Genomic DNA, 17029 nt, shown 5'->3' on the forward strand with positions numbered 1-17029 from the left:
GCGCACACTTTAAGAAACCTGCTGTAGATTGAATGTTCTCGTGTGTCTGCGTCCAAAGACATGCTCGTTAGGTTAATTGGTGATTCTAAAATGGCCGTAGGTGTGAGTGTGAGTTGTCTGTCGCTCTGTGTTAGTCCTGAGATCTAGGAATGTTCGATTTCCTCTCTGATCCGATACTGAGGCTTTTATCGCCGATACCGATCCGATACCTTGTGTAAATACATCCTAATGCATCTGGTAAACCTGAAAAAAAGTAGAATATTTCAAATCATATCTTCATAAAGAATAGTATTATCATATATTATTTATTTATTTTAAACTTTGAAGTATATTGAGGTAGTGGCCTCATTTACTATATAGCCGAGCTAATACAGCCGAGCTAATACAACAACAGAAAAACTAAACAGAGACACAATCATAAATACATATGTGAAACTGGTGTTTAAAACTGTAAAAAAAGAAATAAAATGGAAACTCTGTATTTCAGAATCCTTTACTACTGAGATGGACTGAAGACCTGTCCAGGGTGGACCTTGCAGGGTTTCCAGATTGAAATGATGTACCGTTTACCGAAACAATCGTATGTACTAAAGCAATTCGGAAAAAGTCACACATTAGGACAGTGCATTTAAAATCGAAGTTGTTTTTTTGTGCATGAGGCTTCTTCAAATCACCCTGTAATATCACACAGGGCTTGAAACTATCTCATAAATATGATAATAATAAATATGATCGCATATCCGGCAACACTCGCACCCACTACCAGATGAGCCCCCATGAGCTTCCAGAGAGAATGAAGCCCTGCATGCAAATTTATATTTAAGCAATAAATAGCAGAGATACACTCACCCAGCCACTTCATTAGGTACCCTAGCGACAATGAATGCACTTTAATCTAAGACTTGTATGTTTGCCAATTAACTTCCCATTTTTCCAGAATAGTACTACCATCTATCTATATATAGCGTTTGCATCCCCATAAAAAATAGCATTAACCTAAAACTTGATAAGAAATCCTTAAATATATTTCATAAACTCTGGAGGCTTGGACACTGTTGATTCTCAGTGGATCTGGCTGCCCATTAGCAACCTAGGTGGTGTTTAATGTGGAGGAAATAAAGCTGACTAACAATTCAAAACGTGCTTTTAGCTTAATGTGACCTCATTCTTATTGTATTTCATGTTTAAACAGGTAGAAAGTTAAATAAAAAAGACACAATAACTACAGGGTACCCGGTGTTCACCATCCTGCTGCTGCTAAATGTTCGTGTTACGCAATGAGTCTTTACTATTTCAGTGAGATGCAGATGCGACTGGAGGGCGTTTGGATCTGTACCAGGCAGGGAAGCGTCAGCGCGAGCTCTGGCTCTGAAGAAGCCGCTGGCAGCTTACATAATGTTTAGTCATAAATGTAAATTAGAGCACAACTCGGAAACCCAAACAGCCATCTGGTCACTGGCTGGAAAAATGTCCACAGGACCGCACGCGCTCGCAAAACCCACAGTCCCTCTTCCTTTCAGGGTTTATGTTAATGTCGGGCTTTTGATCATCTGATGTGCAAATTGAGTGTCAGTCTTCCGAAGTCACGGCCATTTAGAGTAAGTAAACACAACCAAGAACAGAGAAGCATGACCTCTGCATTAATTCGTTTAATAGTTTCAGAAGATTACCGTTTCTGCCGAATATAGTTTTGAGGACTCGAGGACAGGGGATTGTCACGGTCTCGCCGAACGCAGCCCGCTCCCAGCACGCGATGATGTCCCAAGTTCCTTTGCATCCCGGCTCTGAAAGACACATTCAAAGGCGTTAAGTCAGCTCATGTGTGTTAACCAACAAGATGTTAAATACAGTCCAAGGCTTTTCCAAACTCAAAAACTTCAGATTACAGCTTTGGAACAGTCTTTTTAGACCCTTTTTCAGTTAGTTTCCATTAGTTTCTGTTTTTGACTTTGAATCCCTTTGGGTTTTCTTGTATGTTCTTCTCTAGTTGAGTTTTGTTTACTTCCTGTTTTACTTGGAAAAGGTCCTCATTCCCTAATAAATAAATATATATACAAAACAGCCCTTCACAATATCCTGCTTCCACAGTGATTTGATGTTCAGTTTAGGTTGCAACTGCTTTCAAATGTCGCATTCTTTTGTACATACCGTTCTGTGCTCTCTTTGTTGGATGTATTTAGTCAGAGTTTGGATGGAACCACTCTCTCTTCTACTATCAAGTTTAATATTTTCACAAACAGGATCAAATCCAGGTTTTCCGGACTCTATATCCGGACAAATCCAGCTCAATGCTACAGCACCAAAACTGAAGGCCTCGCAGGCTAACATGAGTCAAATGACAACAGAGTACATCTCTACAACCTCCTTTCATTGGATCTGATGTGCTCAGACCGTTGTGCTTTTGTTGCAAAGGTGGAATGTAGTTCAGCTATTTTGGCAAAACGTTGCATTGTTTTTGTTGACGCCCCTGCTGTGTTTTACATGGCTGCTAGAAATGCAGATACAGATGATATGGCCGGACTGGGTCCTTCCCTCTGCTGCAGCACCAAAACTGTAAAGGAGCAGACTTCCTTTTCCTTGCAACCAAGATTTAGATACAAATAGTCCACGTTTGCTCAACTTTCACCAGTCTGACATCAGTTGCCCGGCTGATGCCGCTGTGTAGCAAAAGTTGAACCCAGTTCAGATATCTTGGCAAAGGGATGCTGCATTGTGTTTGTTCACACCCCCGCTGCCCTGCCAGGCTCCCTTAATTGAAGGGGAAGTTGGCCTACATGGCCTGATACAACTGCTACAAATGATCTGACTGGACTGGCTCCAGGCTTAGTAAAGGTCACGTAACATTTTCGACTATATATTGGACAAATCCAGGTCACTCGGGTCAGGTCCATGGAGTGTAATTCCTTCTCCTGAAGGCCTTGCAGGCCAACATGAGTCAAATGACAATAACAGTAATAATGATGCATTGGTTTTATATAGTGCTTTTCCATTAGATGCTCAAAGTGCTTACAATTGAATGCATTATTCATTCGCTCGTAAACTACCTCAGCCGCACGGCCTCTCCGATCACCACCAAACATCACTCACTCGCAACCATACACCAGTGGACTTCACACTGGGAGCAAAGTGGGTTAAATGTCTTGCCCAAGGACACAACGGACAGACTAGGGCAGAATCGATGGGAGTAAATCTCTGCATCAACCTTTGAGCGATCAGTTGGCCAACGGATACCATTGTGTTGGAAAGGTTGAACCCAGTTCAGTAATTTGGCAAAGGGATGCTGCTGACACCACTACCAGGCTAACAGGCTACCAGGCTACCAGGCTACTCTCAATGAATGGAACGTTGGCCTACATCTGACTGGACTGGGTCCTTCCTTCTTCTACCAGCCTCCAAGACTTGCTAAAGGTCACACAACATTTTTGGATAGTATACTGGACAAATCCAGCTCACAACTGTCACAGCTAACCTGTAAAGGAGCAAAAGTCCATCTCTAAGCAACCCAGATTTAGTTGCAAAAACCCCAAATGACAAGAGAGTCCATCTCAATGTCCACCTTTGACTGACTGGACATCCTCTGACCGTGGACTCTTGCGCTTTTGTTGTCAAACTTGAATCTAGTTCATCTACTCTGGCCACAAAAGTGCTCCATTGTTTTTGTTGACACCGCTAGCGAGCTGCCAGGACGAACCAATGAATGGGAAGTTGGCCTAAATGACCTCATATAAATGATCCGACTTGACTGGGAATCTTTTTTTTTTTTTTTTTTCACAGGCTAAAACATGAGTGTGATGAACTAACTAACTAACTAACTAACGATACTTGTAATGGAAAGCCAAGATTTTTTTTTTTGACATTATCGTTTCCATCTCCACACGTCCTGATTTACATGTAAATACAAATATTGGTTTCTGTGCGGTACTCTGATGTGAGAGCAGCCGTGGAGTTTCAGGGAAGGATTATTTATTATCCTCCATCAAAAAAAAAAAAAACGCCGGTGCACCTGTTGTTTTAGTGCTGCTAGTCCACCACTGTGTGTGAAAGTCTGAATACAAATGCCTCACAAGCTGAGATCGTCCTCCAAAGTCTTTGTCGTGCTGTAGTCATAATTGCACATGTAGCACGGCATCGTCTGGGCTGTGCCTGCAGAGTCGCTCTGTTTATAATGATTGTCGATCATCTGCACACAAAGAAACGATGGGATTGTTCTGTTAAAAGCTTAAAGATCGTTGGAGGTAAGAGGCACGTTTTGTAGTTCTGACATTTGACATTTTAAACTTGACTGGCACTCGTTTCAATCATGAGCCCACTGTGTTACAAACAAAGGCCAGAAAGCAGTTTTGCTTTTTTATTTTTACAATTTAGATTCAGCACATCTGTCTTCCTAAGCTGCACAGAAGGTGCACATGGTTTGTGTGGAGGGTTTAGACGCTGTGAGAAAAGAGTATGGGGGAGTTACCCACCGTCACTACAAAACTCCCGCCCACCCTCACACCCTCCAGAGGCAAACAAACTCTCGACCAAAATAGCTTTCCCAGCTCTACATCTGAAGGCAAACTGAATGTTGAGCTGGGCTTTTTTAGTGATGGATGAATGGAGACGTAGCTCTCGTCTCCGGAGCATCCCTGCTAGAGATCCCTGCTCCCAGGGCAAAAGAAGAAACGCTGAGAAAAGGAAGCCTGTTTGTGCTGACTTATTTATTTTGCACGTCTGCTTCCATTTTGGAAGATAAAGGGAAACCCAATCTGTGACAGTGACGTGAACTTCTTAATCACTTCTATTCTTTCTATCAGGTAACATGAGCAACCGTCTGTGCTTAAATAATCGTCCTCCTCTTTCATACGGAAGTATTCAAGTTCATAGTTGACATTTTTTAATTTTCCAACTTCATGTGTCGCAATTCCGTGTGACGTGGTAAGAACAGGTTACAGAAAAATGTGAAGTGTTTTTTCTCCACCAGGATCGGCTCTGCACTTTCAAATAACTCGTTCCAGTGTTTGTGAGGATCAGTCTCCCACTGCGTCTCTTTCAGCTGCGCCAGCCACATTATTTGCTGTAAAATTGCACGTCGAATGACAGCTGTTTGTTTTTTTGTTGCTGAACGTGGCTGAATGTTGTTATTTCCCCGTGGATTGAGGGAAACTCACGTCTGCGCTCGAGGTTGGAAAGACGATGCGTTCAGCTCATCGTTCACAAAAACAGGAAGGCGTTCACGTATAGCGCTGTCCGACGTGAAGCACCGAAACAACGCGCCACATGAGGCCACTCTAACTCAACTCTCCGCACTTTAATGTTTTATCCTTTCATCGTATTTCTGTCGACTTTCCCTCCGAGTCCATACGTCCTCAGCACAATAAAAGGACCTGATCTGATATTCTCTGTGTTAAAATGCCCCAGAATTTTTTTTTAACGTTACCCCGTGTGGAGCAAACATGCTCACAGAGAACCAGTTAGTCCAACCACAGAGAAACCAGCACTGCATGAGTTTACACATCCGGCTCTGCTGCGTCTAGTCACTTTTAACTCTCTGTTTCACTTTTGAAAGATACTGTACTTAAATCTGTCACCTGCCGTGTTTCCATTCCCCCTAGAAATTTCGCAAGAAAATCCTACATTTGGAAAAACCTCTCAAGTATCTAAATCTAAAACACTATTTCGCTCTCGTGAGGTGTTTTTTCAGACGTATTGATATTAAAGTGCAATGGAAACACTTTGTCACTAGAGATGACGCAGGGGGTCATGTGACCAGCTGAGTGATGAGAATTAAAGCAAATTACAGGACATCGTGAGACGAGACTTTACGAGACAACTTTCGATGGAAACACGTACAAAGCGCAATCTCACTTCATCGAAAATTTCAGAAATATCACTTTTATTTTGTAAAAACCTGCAACGGAAACGCAGCTACTGTAGATGTCTGCCTTTTTCCTCCGTGTGGTTTCTGACCCTGATTTCTTAGCCCCGCCCTGATTCATTCCACCTGTGTCTCATTGTTCCACTTTATTTAGCCTCTGTGTTCCCTTCTGTCTTTGTTCTCTGCACCAGAAGCACACTGGCCTGTTTCACGTGCACTTAGTTATTTTGATCTGCTCCTTGTGATTTTTTGGGGGGGATTTTGCCTGTTTTGCATGTGACCACCACCCGTTCCTTGGGCTGTGCCATTGAGTCAGTTCCTGCTGTCACCAGTGGACCAATACATTAGTTTTAGTTTAAAGTTTTCACCACACAGATTTCTTCCAGTGTCATGAAAAATCAATGAAGAAAACTCACCCAGCATCCCACTGTAGCGCCGTCTATTTGCATTGGATGATGTCATGCAGTTGAACAATAGAGGCCGTTGGAGCTTCTCGGCTCTTTAGAAAGAGGCACAGTCAGTGCAAATGAAGTGCGCTTATGCTTATTCATGCACGTACTGTCTTGTGAAGAGTCTTTAAAGTAACTAGAAAACAGGCAAAATGAATCCAAATCTCGAACTCTACTTTTCAAAATCGCCCGTTCTGGCAACGCCAGCACTTTTCAGGTGTTTAGTAGCTTCTTTAAGGTCTGTACTGAGCGTAGAAGAAGAAGAAGAAGAAGAAGAAGAAGAAGAAGAAGAGCTTCTCGTCTGCTAGTTGTTGCAGCATAAAGTTGTGAAACGTTTGCTGAAAGTTAAGTTGATTTGCAGACTTTCTGACGTTAAAGTAGCACGGTCAACAGAATCAGTGTCTGTGAGATTCGTCAGACTTTGCACTTTTTTCCCTTCATTACCTCTTCATTCATCCTCCTTCCTACGTCCTCTAGCCCTCTACGCTACCTCTTTTTTTTCATCTTTTCAGGCGTCTTCTGGGCCCCGTAATTTGCAGCGTCCCTTCCCTCCCATCACTCGTCCCTCCTTTGCATCCGCTTTCCACTAAACCTGTGAAATCTGCTCTGACTGAAGGTATTTTTCTCCTTTCTTTCCCTCTTCCCTCCTTCGCCACCGGCTTTTGTGCCATTTTTTTTTCTATATTTGTGATGCTCTGTATATCTGTAGTGTAAAAGTACGAGCACCCGCAATAATTTGTTGCCGCTTCCTGCTTTTCACCTTCCAAGTGGTTTGAGTGGTAAATGTGGTGGTAAACGGTGTGCACAGTGAAAAGGCTTCGCAATCTGTCAGCGTACAGATCTATTTTATTTCTAAGAAGACTAGATGGTGAGAGAAAGCTTGCGGAGCGATGGAAGGACAGAATAGGAAGAAGTAAAAGTGGTAACAGGGGAGAAAATTGACAGGGAAAGAATGAGAGGACTAATTTCTTTGGGGCAAAGTGGGTCGAACACAGATCCATGCTCACTGGTGCGTGCGGGAAAACTCCATTTACCCACTAAGTGATCAACCTTCTTTCTCTGTGCAGCTTCACCGAAACACGTCAGAGGCAGGAGCGCGGCTTTTAGAAACGGCAGAACACAGAAAAACGTAGCGGCAGACATCTGCTCTCTGGTTGTTTTAATTATTTTTTAATCAGCATAAAGCAAAGACTGTCTGAGCAGCGTGCCCTCGTTCTCATCGTGGCCCTACTCTTTTACTTTTCAGTCAGTTTAATAAACTAGCTTCTTTTAAGTAAACTCTGTGACTGTATTCCATTAACCTTCTTTAAATTTATTTTGGTTTGTTCTGCAGGAAAACTCCAGTCTCTCCCCATTTCCAAATAGACCCAAAAGTCTTAACAAGGGTTGACCGTGAAATGGCCTCAGGTCGCCTCTGTCTGGAACGAAAGTTTAAATGCTACAAGCTACGCATGTTCTGCACCTATGTAGAAGTAAATTGCTCTTAGAGGAAAAAGTTACGAGGGCTGGTGCTGACTAGTCACCTAGTGAGTTTATCGACTTTGCTGCTGTGCCATGATGCTTTGATCATCACGCCGACTAGTCGCTGATCACATGAAAACAACAACACAACACAACTCTGAGAAGACATGTGAGGAGTTCAAGAATTGATCCTGAAATACAACAAATTTAGTGTTGCAATGCATCTGGAAAGGTATTCGCTAACACTAGTAGAAGAATGGTCAAACTCCTCTGGGCAGCAGTCAGTTAACAGCTTCACCAAATGTCCTGTGGTAACAGAGACAACAAGGCTACACATCGAATATTTGATTAAAGTTATTAGACTTTTAGCTCCAGCTACGCGGAGATGGTTTCAGAGAAATACCTGCTGCACTATCCCATCGAACAATGACCCACATTTTGCAGCTTCAACTCGTCTGGGAAGACTTTCTACAAGGTTTAGGAGAGTGTTTATGTGATTTTTTGCGAGGTCAAGCACTGATATTGGATGAGAAGGCTGAGAAGGCCTGGCTCACAGTCTTCATCTAATTCATCCCAGAGGCGTTCTATCGGGGTTGAGGTCAGGCCAGTCAAGTTCTTCCACATCAAACTCCCTCATCCATGTCTTTATGGACCTTGCTTTCCTGGTGCACAGTCACGTTTGAATGGGAAGAGGCCAATCTGTTCCCACAACGTTAGGAGCATGGAATTGTCCAAAATCTTCAAGGCCAAGCCAAGCTCCCGAAGAACAACCCCACGCCATAATCTTCCCTCCACTAAAACTTCCCACTTGGCACAATGCACTCACACAAGTGCTGTTCTCCTGGCAACCTCCGAACCCAGATTGGTCCATCGGATTGCCAGATGGAAAAGTGCGATTCATCACTCACAGAGAACGTCTTGGCTGCTCTGGAGTCCAGTGCATCAGATGCTTTGCATTGCACTTGGTGATGTATGGCTCGGATGCAGCTGCTTGGCCATGGAAACCTTAGGAAGAGCTACTATTAGCTCGCTACCCACGGGTCTCGAGCTAATCTGAAGGTCGCATGGAGCTTGGAGGTTTGTAGCGATTGATTCTGCAGAAAGTTGGTGACCTCTGTGCACTGTGACAAACCCCGCTCTGTCATTTTACGTTGTTACGTTGCTGCTGTTCCCACTCACTTCACATTCACGTTGTTACAATACCACTCACAGTAGTGGAATATTTAGTAAGCAAGGGAATTTCATGACAGGTGGCATCCTATCACAGCAGCATGCTGGATATCGCTGAGCTCCTGAGAGCGACCCATTCTTTCACTAATGTTTGTAGAAGCAGTCTGCAGACTAGGTGGCCATAGAAGTGGTTGGAAACACCTGAATTCAGTTATTTGGATGAGCGAGCGAATGCTTTTGGCAATATAGTGTAGTTTAATTTTGAATTTCAGCACCTTGTGAGTTGTGTCCAGTGGGGGGATCTCCTGCTCTCATTAAAAACATCCTGAAAGTCCTGCAGTTTAGAGTTTGCCAGCTCTCAGGGGCCTCCGCCTGTCCCGGGGCTCCGAGCTGCTCCCGCATAATAAGCTGCAGCCTTTTCTGAGCTTTTGAAGGTCAATAGTGAACTTGCTATATGTAAACAGTAAATTGCAGCATCAGATGATCCTCAGAGCTGTGTAGTAATGAACCAGCTCCCTGCAGCAGATTTCTACCCTGCAGAGGAGCCATGTTATTATTTTTGCTATTCTTTGTGTCACTGAGCTTTAATTAACAGAGTGGAGAGGAAAGTCGGCCTCGTTATCGCAGAAACACTCGAGCAGGTTCGTTTCTGGTTGGAGGAGGATTTAAGCTTTACTCTCCAGCTGCTTCTTCTTCACAGGACTCTAACCACCCAGAAAAGTCGGCTGACTGTGGCTTAGACACACACACAGACGTCACGTCACATTGTGTTTTCTCAAGCTTCACAGTTAAACCAACTAAAGAGCAAAAATTAAGTCTCAAGATGAGAATTTCAACTAAATAAGCAGACACACACTTCATCTTCACCACAACATCTGTATGGTAGTTTGTAGTTCTCTCTAGCTTCCTAGCCTCCCAGCTAATGGTAGATCTTCATAGCCTCTCAGCTAATAGTAGCTTTTCTTAGCTTCATAACCTCCCAGGTAGTCATAGCTCCTCTTAGCTTCCTAGCCTTCCATCAAATAGTAGCTCTTCTTAGCTGATCAGCTAATAGTAGCTCTTCCTAGACCCGTATCTCTTCCTGGCTTCCTAGACTCCCAGCTTATAGTAGTTTTTTCTAGTTCCATAGCCTCCTTGCTAATAGTTGCTCTCCCTAGCCTCAGAGCTTCATAGCTATTGGTAGCTCTTCTTAGCTTCATAACCTCCCAGCTAATAGAAGCTCTTCCTAGCCTCCAAGCTAATGGTGGATCTTCCTCGCCTTCCAGCTAATGGTAGCTCTTCTTAGTCTCTCAGATAATAGTAGCTATTCGTAGCTTCCTAGCCCACGGCAGCTCTTCCTAGCTTCATAACCTCCCAGCTAATAATAGCTATTCGTAGCTTCCTAGCTAATGGCAGCTCTTCCTGCTTCCCCTTTTAAAAGTCGAATACAGACCACTGCCACCTGGTTCTATGAGCAGGTGTTTCCTCTCATGCGAACAGGATTATATGGCAGCAGTGTGGATTCTCAGATCTCATAATAGTTGTTATCCCAAACGTTCAGAAAATAGTAAACTTCTCTAGTCAGCTGACTGGCAATGACTTCCTTTTTATGCACATGACACGCACATGACATGGATGAAACAAAAAAAGAAAACTACAGCGTCATTGATACTGTAAATGGCCAACTCCTGACAGCACTCGCTAATGAAGGGAACATCTTCACGTCTCAACAGAAAAGCCTCCGTTTGTCCTTGAAGATGCTTTCGTCACATCGATAAAACGGTGATGACGTGAAGGAGAAGAGGGACAAGAGGTGTCAGGTCTGGTGGCCTGGTGTCAGGAAAATAATCTCTCCTCAAACACAGAAAAGACCAAGGAGATGATTATTGATCCGAGGAGGAGGACGAGGAGGAGGAGGAGGAGGAGGAGTGACACCTCTCATTCAGAGAGGGTGAAAACCTTCATATTACTTGAAACATAACCTGTTGGTTTCACTCAAACGCCCAGCAGCTCCTGAAGATGAGCTGAAGATGTGGAAGGTCAAACTAAAGCCTCAGCAAATCTTTACAGAGGCCATGAAGGATCTCTAAAATGTGATTAAAAACTGCACAGTTCATTATCTGGAGGAGTTTCATCATCAACTACAGGACATCTAACAGGAGCAGGGTTATCAGGGTTATCTGCACAATCCAGGCGTCTAGGGAGGGGATACAGGAGCTTTAAATCCAGGACAATAAGACTCACAAACAGTTTCTCCCCTCGAGCCATGAGACTTCTTAACAGTTCACACACTGCCTCACCTCACCTTCACTCTCACAGACTTATCCATAGCACAAAGAACTTTCTAACTTCGTGCTTTAATTGTGTGATTTGACAGATTTCTCTGTTTTTTTATATATATATATGTTGTTCTTTGTAGGTTTTGATATTTATTCTATTCATTTATTTAGTATTGCTAGTAAGAGAGACTTGCACAGTCTGTCTCTGCATACTCGGAACAGGAGAGTTGGATTTACAAATGAGTCTGGGCACGTTTGACCTCATTCCTTTGGTTAGTGTGAACACACATGTTGAGCCCTGAGTCCCATTAAAGACCACCTACTCAGCAGGGCTGGTCTGTGGAAGAGGAGCTTGACTTTAATTCATTCAACCACTGGTGGAAATGATCACCAGAAAATGAAAATGCAGCATAAGTGATGTTCACTAGTAATCTTTTTTAAATCCGTTGTATGGAGGGTATGTACGTGATGTCACAGCCAGCTGAAGTCTCCATGGTTACGGCCACTAAGCGGCAAAAAGTGACAGTTGAACATAGAGATTAGCAGCATTAGTTTGAATCATAGGCTTTGGTGGTTAAATTGTAAAAGAAAAAAGAAGAAGGTGACGAGCTGGTGTGTGATTGACTGAACCAACAGATTTGAAAAACAGTCAGAGATATATTTTATATTTTTGCAGATATCTGCCAAAGAAAAGAGAATTAAATGGATCGCTGCATTGTTGGTGTTGCTGTTGTTGTGGTTCACAACGTTACTTCTCAGTGAAGCTCTTAGCGTTAGCATCTTTTATTTAGCTACATTTATCATAACTGAAATGAACTGAATCTGAGGCTATACCACTTTTCCAAATCCATACTAGTTCATATGGATCATTGTTGAGTCCAATTGTCCTTAATTTGATCTGATAATCCACATTTTTCCTGGTCTCTCTGTATTTACTGATACGTTTCACCATGTTTTTGCCACTCAGGCAGCAGTGATGTCAATGTATACCCTCTATACATATAGAATATGTATATTCACTATTTCATTGTTTATACTGTTTTATTTTACTACATTTTTACTTTTATTTAATTTTTTAAATATAAATTCACCTATTTTTCTTTTTACCAGTGGTTTTAAAGGGTATCGAGGGTTTTTTCTTCATCTGTAGCTGATCTACTGTGACCAAGCAATTTCTCTTGTAAATGAATAAAGTCAAGTCTATAAGACTGTTGTGCATTTAAAGGGTTGTTGGGTTATTATGTGTCATTTAAAACTGAACAAGCACCTTAAATGAGTGGTGTGACATCCAGTTTCATTTGTTTGGGAATGAATAGGACTCGACATTAAGTTATACTTTGTGACATGTTCCCTTCAAACCGTGTCACCTGACTAACAAACTGATGGTTGGTCTTTGAGAGGCATTAAGTTTGATGACGTGCAACATCTTTGGTCATCGTCTGTTCTTTAGGAACTTAACTTGCACTCTGCTGCTACAGGGAAGCTTTGTTTACGGTTTTCCTAGAGTCCCATAAATTATTCAGCCGTTATCTGCACACCACAGCGTGCCCCTGTGAACCGAGAAACGACGCAGATTCATATTAACCTGATATTATTTTACCTTGAATTTCGGTAAGAAGCAGAGATACGGCCTCATATTTCACCATGAAAAATAATCTGTTTAGTCAACTCTGGAGGTCAAATGATTAACCGCATCCTGATTCAGTCCAGGTGTCTCATAGTTGGAATCCATTCTATTAAAAGGAAGATGCCTGAACTAAACTCTGAAGAGTAAAAAACAGCAGTTTTTTTTAAAAAATATATATATATTTTGAAGACATAAAAACCAGGATTTAACATATTTTGAATTGTGTAGTAAATTAAAAGATGTTAAATAAACCATAAAGTGTTTTATATTTTACATTGTCTGCATGTCCTCATTTTTCTTTCCATCAAGAAACAAACAAACAAAAAGAAGATAAAAAAGTTGTGTGCAAACTTTAACTCTAACTCTAACAACACCTGCGCTATCCCGATGCTAACTTAGGACATGTCAGTGGGATTTTTACTTCCTTTAAAATACGCGGCACAGAAATTATCTGACATTTTACAAACTGCATAAGATGAGACAATACATGCTTTTTTTTTATAATCAATTTGCATGCGGCATTTAACATTAATATCAGATTAATGAGAATTATCCTTTAACATTTAATTGGTTGTCGCCGTGACGTCTCTGACCTTTACCACCACCGCCGGCCTCCTCCTCCCTCAGCCGTTTCTCACACTCCGCCTGGTCCCTCTCCACCTCCAACAGGAAGTTACAGGTGGGATGTCGGCCGTCGACCTGCAGGAGCAGAAAAGAAAAGCGGGGAAACTTAATTGATGCTGCACCGACCAGGCCAGCCACAACATTATGACCACTGACAGGAGACAGACATCAACTTGTGACTATTCAATGTTCTGCTGGGAAACTTTTGGACCAGATCAGACTGTTGTGTTTTTGTTAGTGATGTTATCAGCAGCTAGACGATTTAAAAAAAAAGAAAAGAAAAAGAAACTGACCAGAAAGCAGTGTGTCTCACCTTAAAATGTTTTCTTTCAATCTTAAATTACAGCTTTTGATATGTGAGCTGACATGTTTTTTCAATTGAAGACAGGATAAATGCATGTTGTCCCCGCACCTCTTTTTTAAAGATGTGTCTACGATAAGATGAAAAAAAAAAAAACAGGACAGTAGTAGAAAGTATGTGATTTAAACAATCTTAAAACTTTTATGTTCTCCCAGGCCTGTAAGTGTCCTGAATCAGTCTCGGGTGTCATCTCCCCATGTGTGTCCTCTTGTCTCGACTTTCCTGCCTGTGTCAGCCACGGTTATTTTGTTCTGCACCTTGTTTGTAATTTGTGATCATTGAATTGTACAGCACTTTGGTCAACCGTGGTTGTTTTTAAATGTGCTTCATAAATAAATTGATTTGAATTCATATATGTCCATGGTTACAGCAGCGCAATGGAGAAGGAACCTGACAACACGTCTGCAATGACTTTCTTGTTCTTTCTAAACTATCTACCACTGTCATTGTTGTTGTGATGTGAGGGATGGTCAGTCACCTCTTCCAAGGGTGCACATTATGCCTGTGCTCACACTAGCCACAGAACCCAGACTTTAAGGGAAAAACACAGCGTGGTTGCCTAGTGTGAGTGTGGATCAAAAAAAAAAGCGTCTTACAACACCTAAAGGTCCAGAGTTCTTTTACTTAAATGCAACTTTATGACATTCTTTCAAGCTGGTATACAGGGAGGCAGTAATGAAAACAGGATCAAGATAAGATGCTTGAACAAACCAGACACCACCACTCTCACTCTTTATGCATATGAATTAATACTGCTTCAGCCACACTGATAACCCTAACCCTAACCCTAACCCTAACCCTAGGGCCCTACCGAACAACACCAGACACATACCTAACAATCCTCCTTTTCTCCTGTAAACAAACATCATGCACACATCACTTTGTTATTTTTACGTCGGGCCGTGTGTTTATACGTAACAAACGAATCCATGATGAGATGTCAGTTGTAGCTCAGATGCTGCAGTCCGGTCACATCAACGTCAGGAGCAACGTTCTCATGTCACACAGAGCGGGAGACAAACCCCCGTGAGTTAACTCCGACGAAATTAATTCTTCTAATAATCCAAAGCCTTTGATTTACAGCTCCCTGCAGAGAGTTTACTCATCATGTGGAGTGATAAGGATCATGACAGTCTCTCTCATTTACCACCGCCGGACTATCGGCGGCTAAATCAGTCGCCGGCTCAGACGTGGACGTGGCTCCGCCGGGTTGTTTCTTTTTCTTTTTTTAATTTTCACCTCACCGTCTGCACCTCAGTGTTTTTAAACATCTCTGTGGGATTACTTTTGTTCCAGAGTCTATCATGAAATAGATCATAGTAAAATATATTGAGTTCTCAACCTTTTCTTTTTGTTTTGTTTTTTTTCTTGTTTCCTGGTTCATATTCAGATGATAGTGAGTTGTTAGTTCCCGTCTTTATCTTTTTCTTTCCCGTGTCATTGTTTTCACCTGTTTCACCTGACCCTCACTTCCCTATCAGCCCATGGGTGTGTATTTACAGTATAACCCTCTCTTTCCCAGACCTTGCATTGAAATCCTTCCCGAGCAAGTGTCCCGTTTAAAGTATGAACACATCCAGGACACATTAGAAAAACCTGACCTGAGTCCACATATGGAGGTGATCTGGGATGCATGTGACCTCATTCCTTTGGTTAGTGTGAACATAAAACTAGTCCTGGTTCACACCTACTCAACAGGGCTCATTTGTGGAGGAGGAGTTTAACTCATTCATTCAACCATTATGAGAAGATAAATGTGATGCTGAGTGCATATAAACCTAATAGTCACTGTTCTAGAGTAATCTCCAGGTTTTATGAAAGGCTAATGGAATATGAAACACAACGTTATATGCAAAGTCAAAATGGGAAGGCGAATTATAAGAAGGAAACATCAGAAGAAAGCTATGACATGTTCGTATTTCAGCATATTTCCACAAGCTCACAACAACAGAGGGTGTTTAATTGGGAAAAACTTCCAAAGATCCAAAGTAAAAGATTATCAACACCTCAGCCCAGTTGGAGACAATGTGGTTCCTTAAATGCACGTCATACACATATTTTCTGGAGTTGTTTCATGTTAGTTTCAGGTGTGCACCAACCCACAGGTGTTCCGACGAAAAACCTGAACCACCCACCTGTCGAGAAAATCCACCATAATTGACGTCAGGTCATTTGTGATTAAGTAGTAATTCTCTCTTTGTAGATGTTAACCACATCAAATCAAGAATTATCTCTTGAAATTATTTAATATGAGTGCAGTCTGTATGATTCTGATAAGATAAGGAATAACACATGATTATTTGAATACAGAGAACAAAACTGAGATCAGATCTCAAGTGGTGGCTGGGGACGAATGTGGAGACGCATTTTAATTAACACCAGGTGTGAACACGTAGAGTTAAAGCTGGACGCGTGTGATCAGATGTTAATGAGTTAACAGTAAGTTCTTAGATGGGGCCATGTTTCCCCTGGATGTTCTTCTGCAGCAAGTTCGTTTTCATTAATCTGACTTTTCTTAACAAAACAATCTTTTTTTCTCTGGTTTCTCGAGAACACCTCCGTAAAGATGTACACTTTTTTTCACCCTGACACCTGGATTAAAAAAGGTTCTAATCACAGAAATATCCGTATTAGTCATGACGGTCGGCCTAAACGTGCAAGACGTATGCGGCTTCGCCCAAAAATCATATTTCTGTAAATGTGGCCTCAGCGTGTCTTGCTCTGGATCCACCTGTTTTCACATTTGACGAAGAGACCAGCGACCGGTGAAATTTTCTATAAAGGCTTGTTGAAGAATTCCAGCTCTGCCTCAATCATCACAGCGTATTCCAATCCACTGTGAAATGGCAGACTCAACCTTTTTGCCCCTTTAAATTTGAAGAATCAATACCAAGACCTTTTTTTTTTTTTTTACTTTTAGATGTCTACTTGTGTATAAGAATTAAACAAGCTGCCAAATATCAGACTTCTCATTTCTCAGAGCAATTAAAAAGTAGGAAAAGTAGCTCTGACTCGGATATAACTCTTTTTAGACCAGACAGAGTGGTCTTCAGGTTTGGATTTGACACTGCATACTTGGATTGATTCTAAAAAAAACACACGTCTAGATCAGCAGTATTGATATTTCTGGATCGATACGTACTGATCGGCCTAAACCTTAATCAGGTCTTTCAGTTTGATGACTGTGCACATAAACTCAAAGACCACAGTTTGACTGTTTCTCTT

General features: G+C 41.9%; 1 protein-coding gene across 1 annotated transcript in view; it reads right to left on the reverse strand.

Annotated features, from left to right (window-relative positions):
* Positions 1-17029, reverse strand: part of LOC125010984 (vasoactive intestinal polypeptide receptor 2-like) — a 64755-nt gene that overhangs the window by 27474 nt on the left and 20252 nt on the right. Inside the window, exons 2-3 of the mRNA XM_047589962.1 lie at positions 13413-13518; positions 1671-1784 (exon numbers count right to left, since the gene is read on the reverse strand). Coding sequence (XP_047445918.1) covers positions 1671-1784; positions 13413-13518 — 220 coding nt within the window. The remainder of the gene's footprint in view (positions 1-1670; positions 1785-13412; positions 13519-17029) is intronic.

This window comes from Mugil cephalus, chromosome 7 (genome assembly GCF_022458985.1).
Source record: "Mugil cephalus isolate CIBA_MC_2020 chromosome 7, CIBA_Mcephalus_1.1, whole genome shotgun sequence".
NCBI lineage: Eukaryota > Metazoa > Chordata > Actinopteri > Mugiliformes > Mugilidae > Mugil > Mugil cephalus.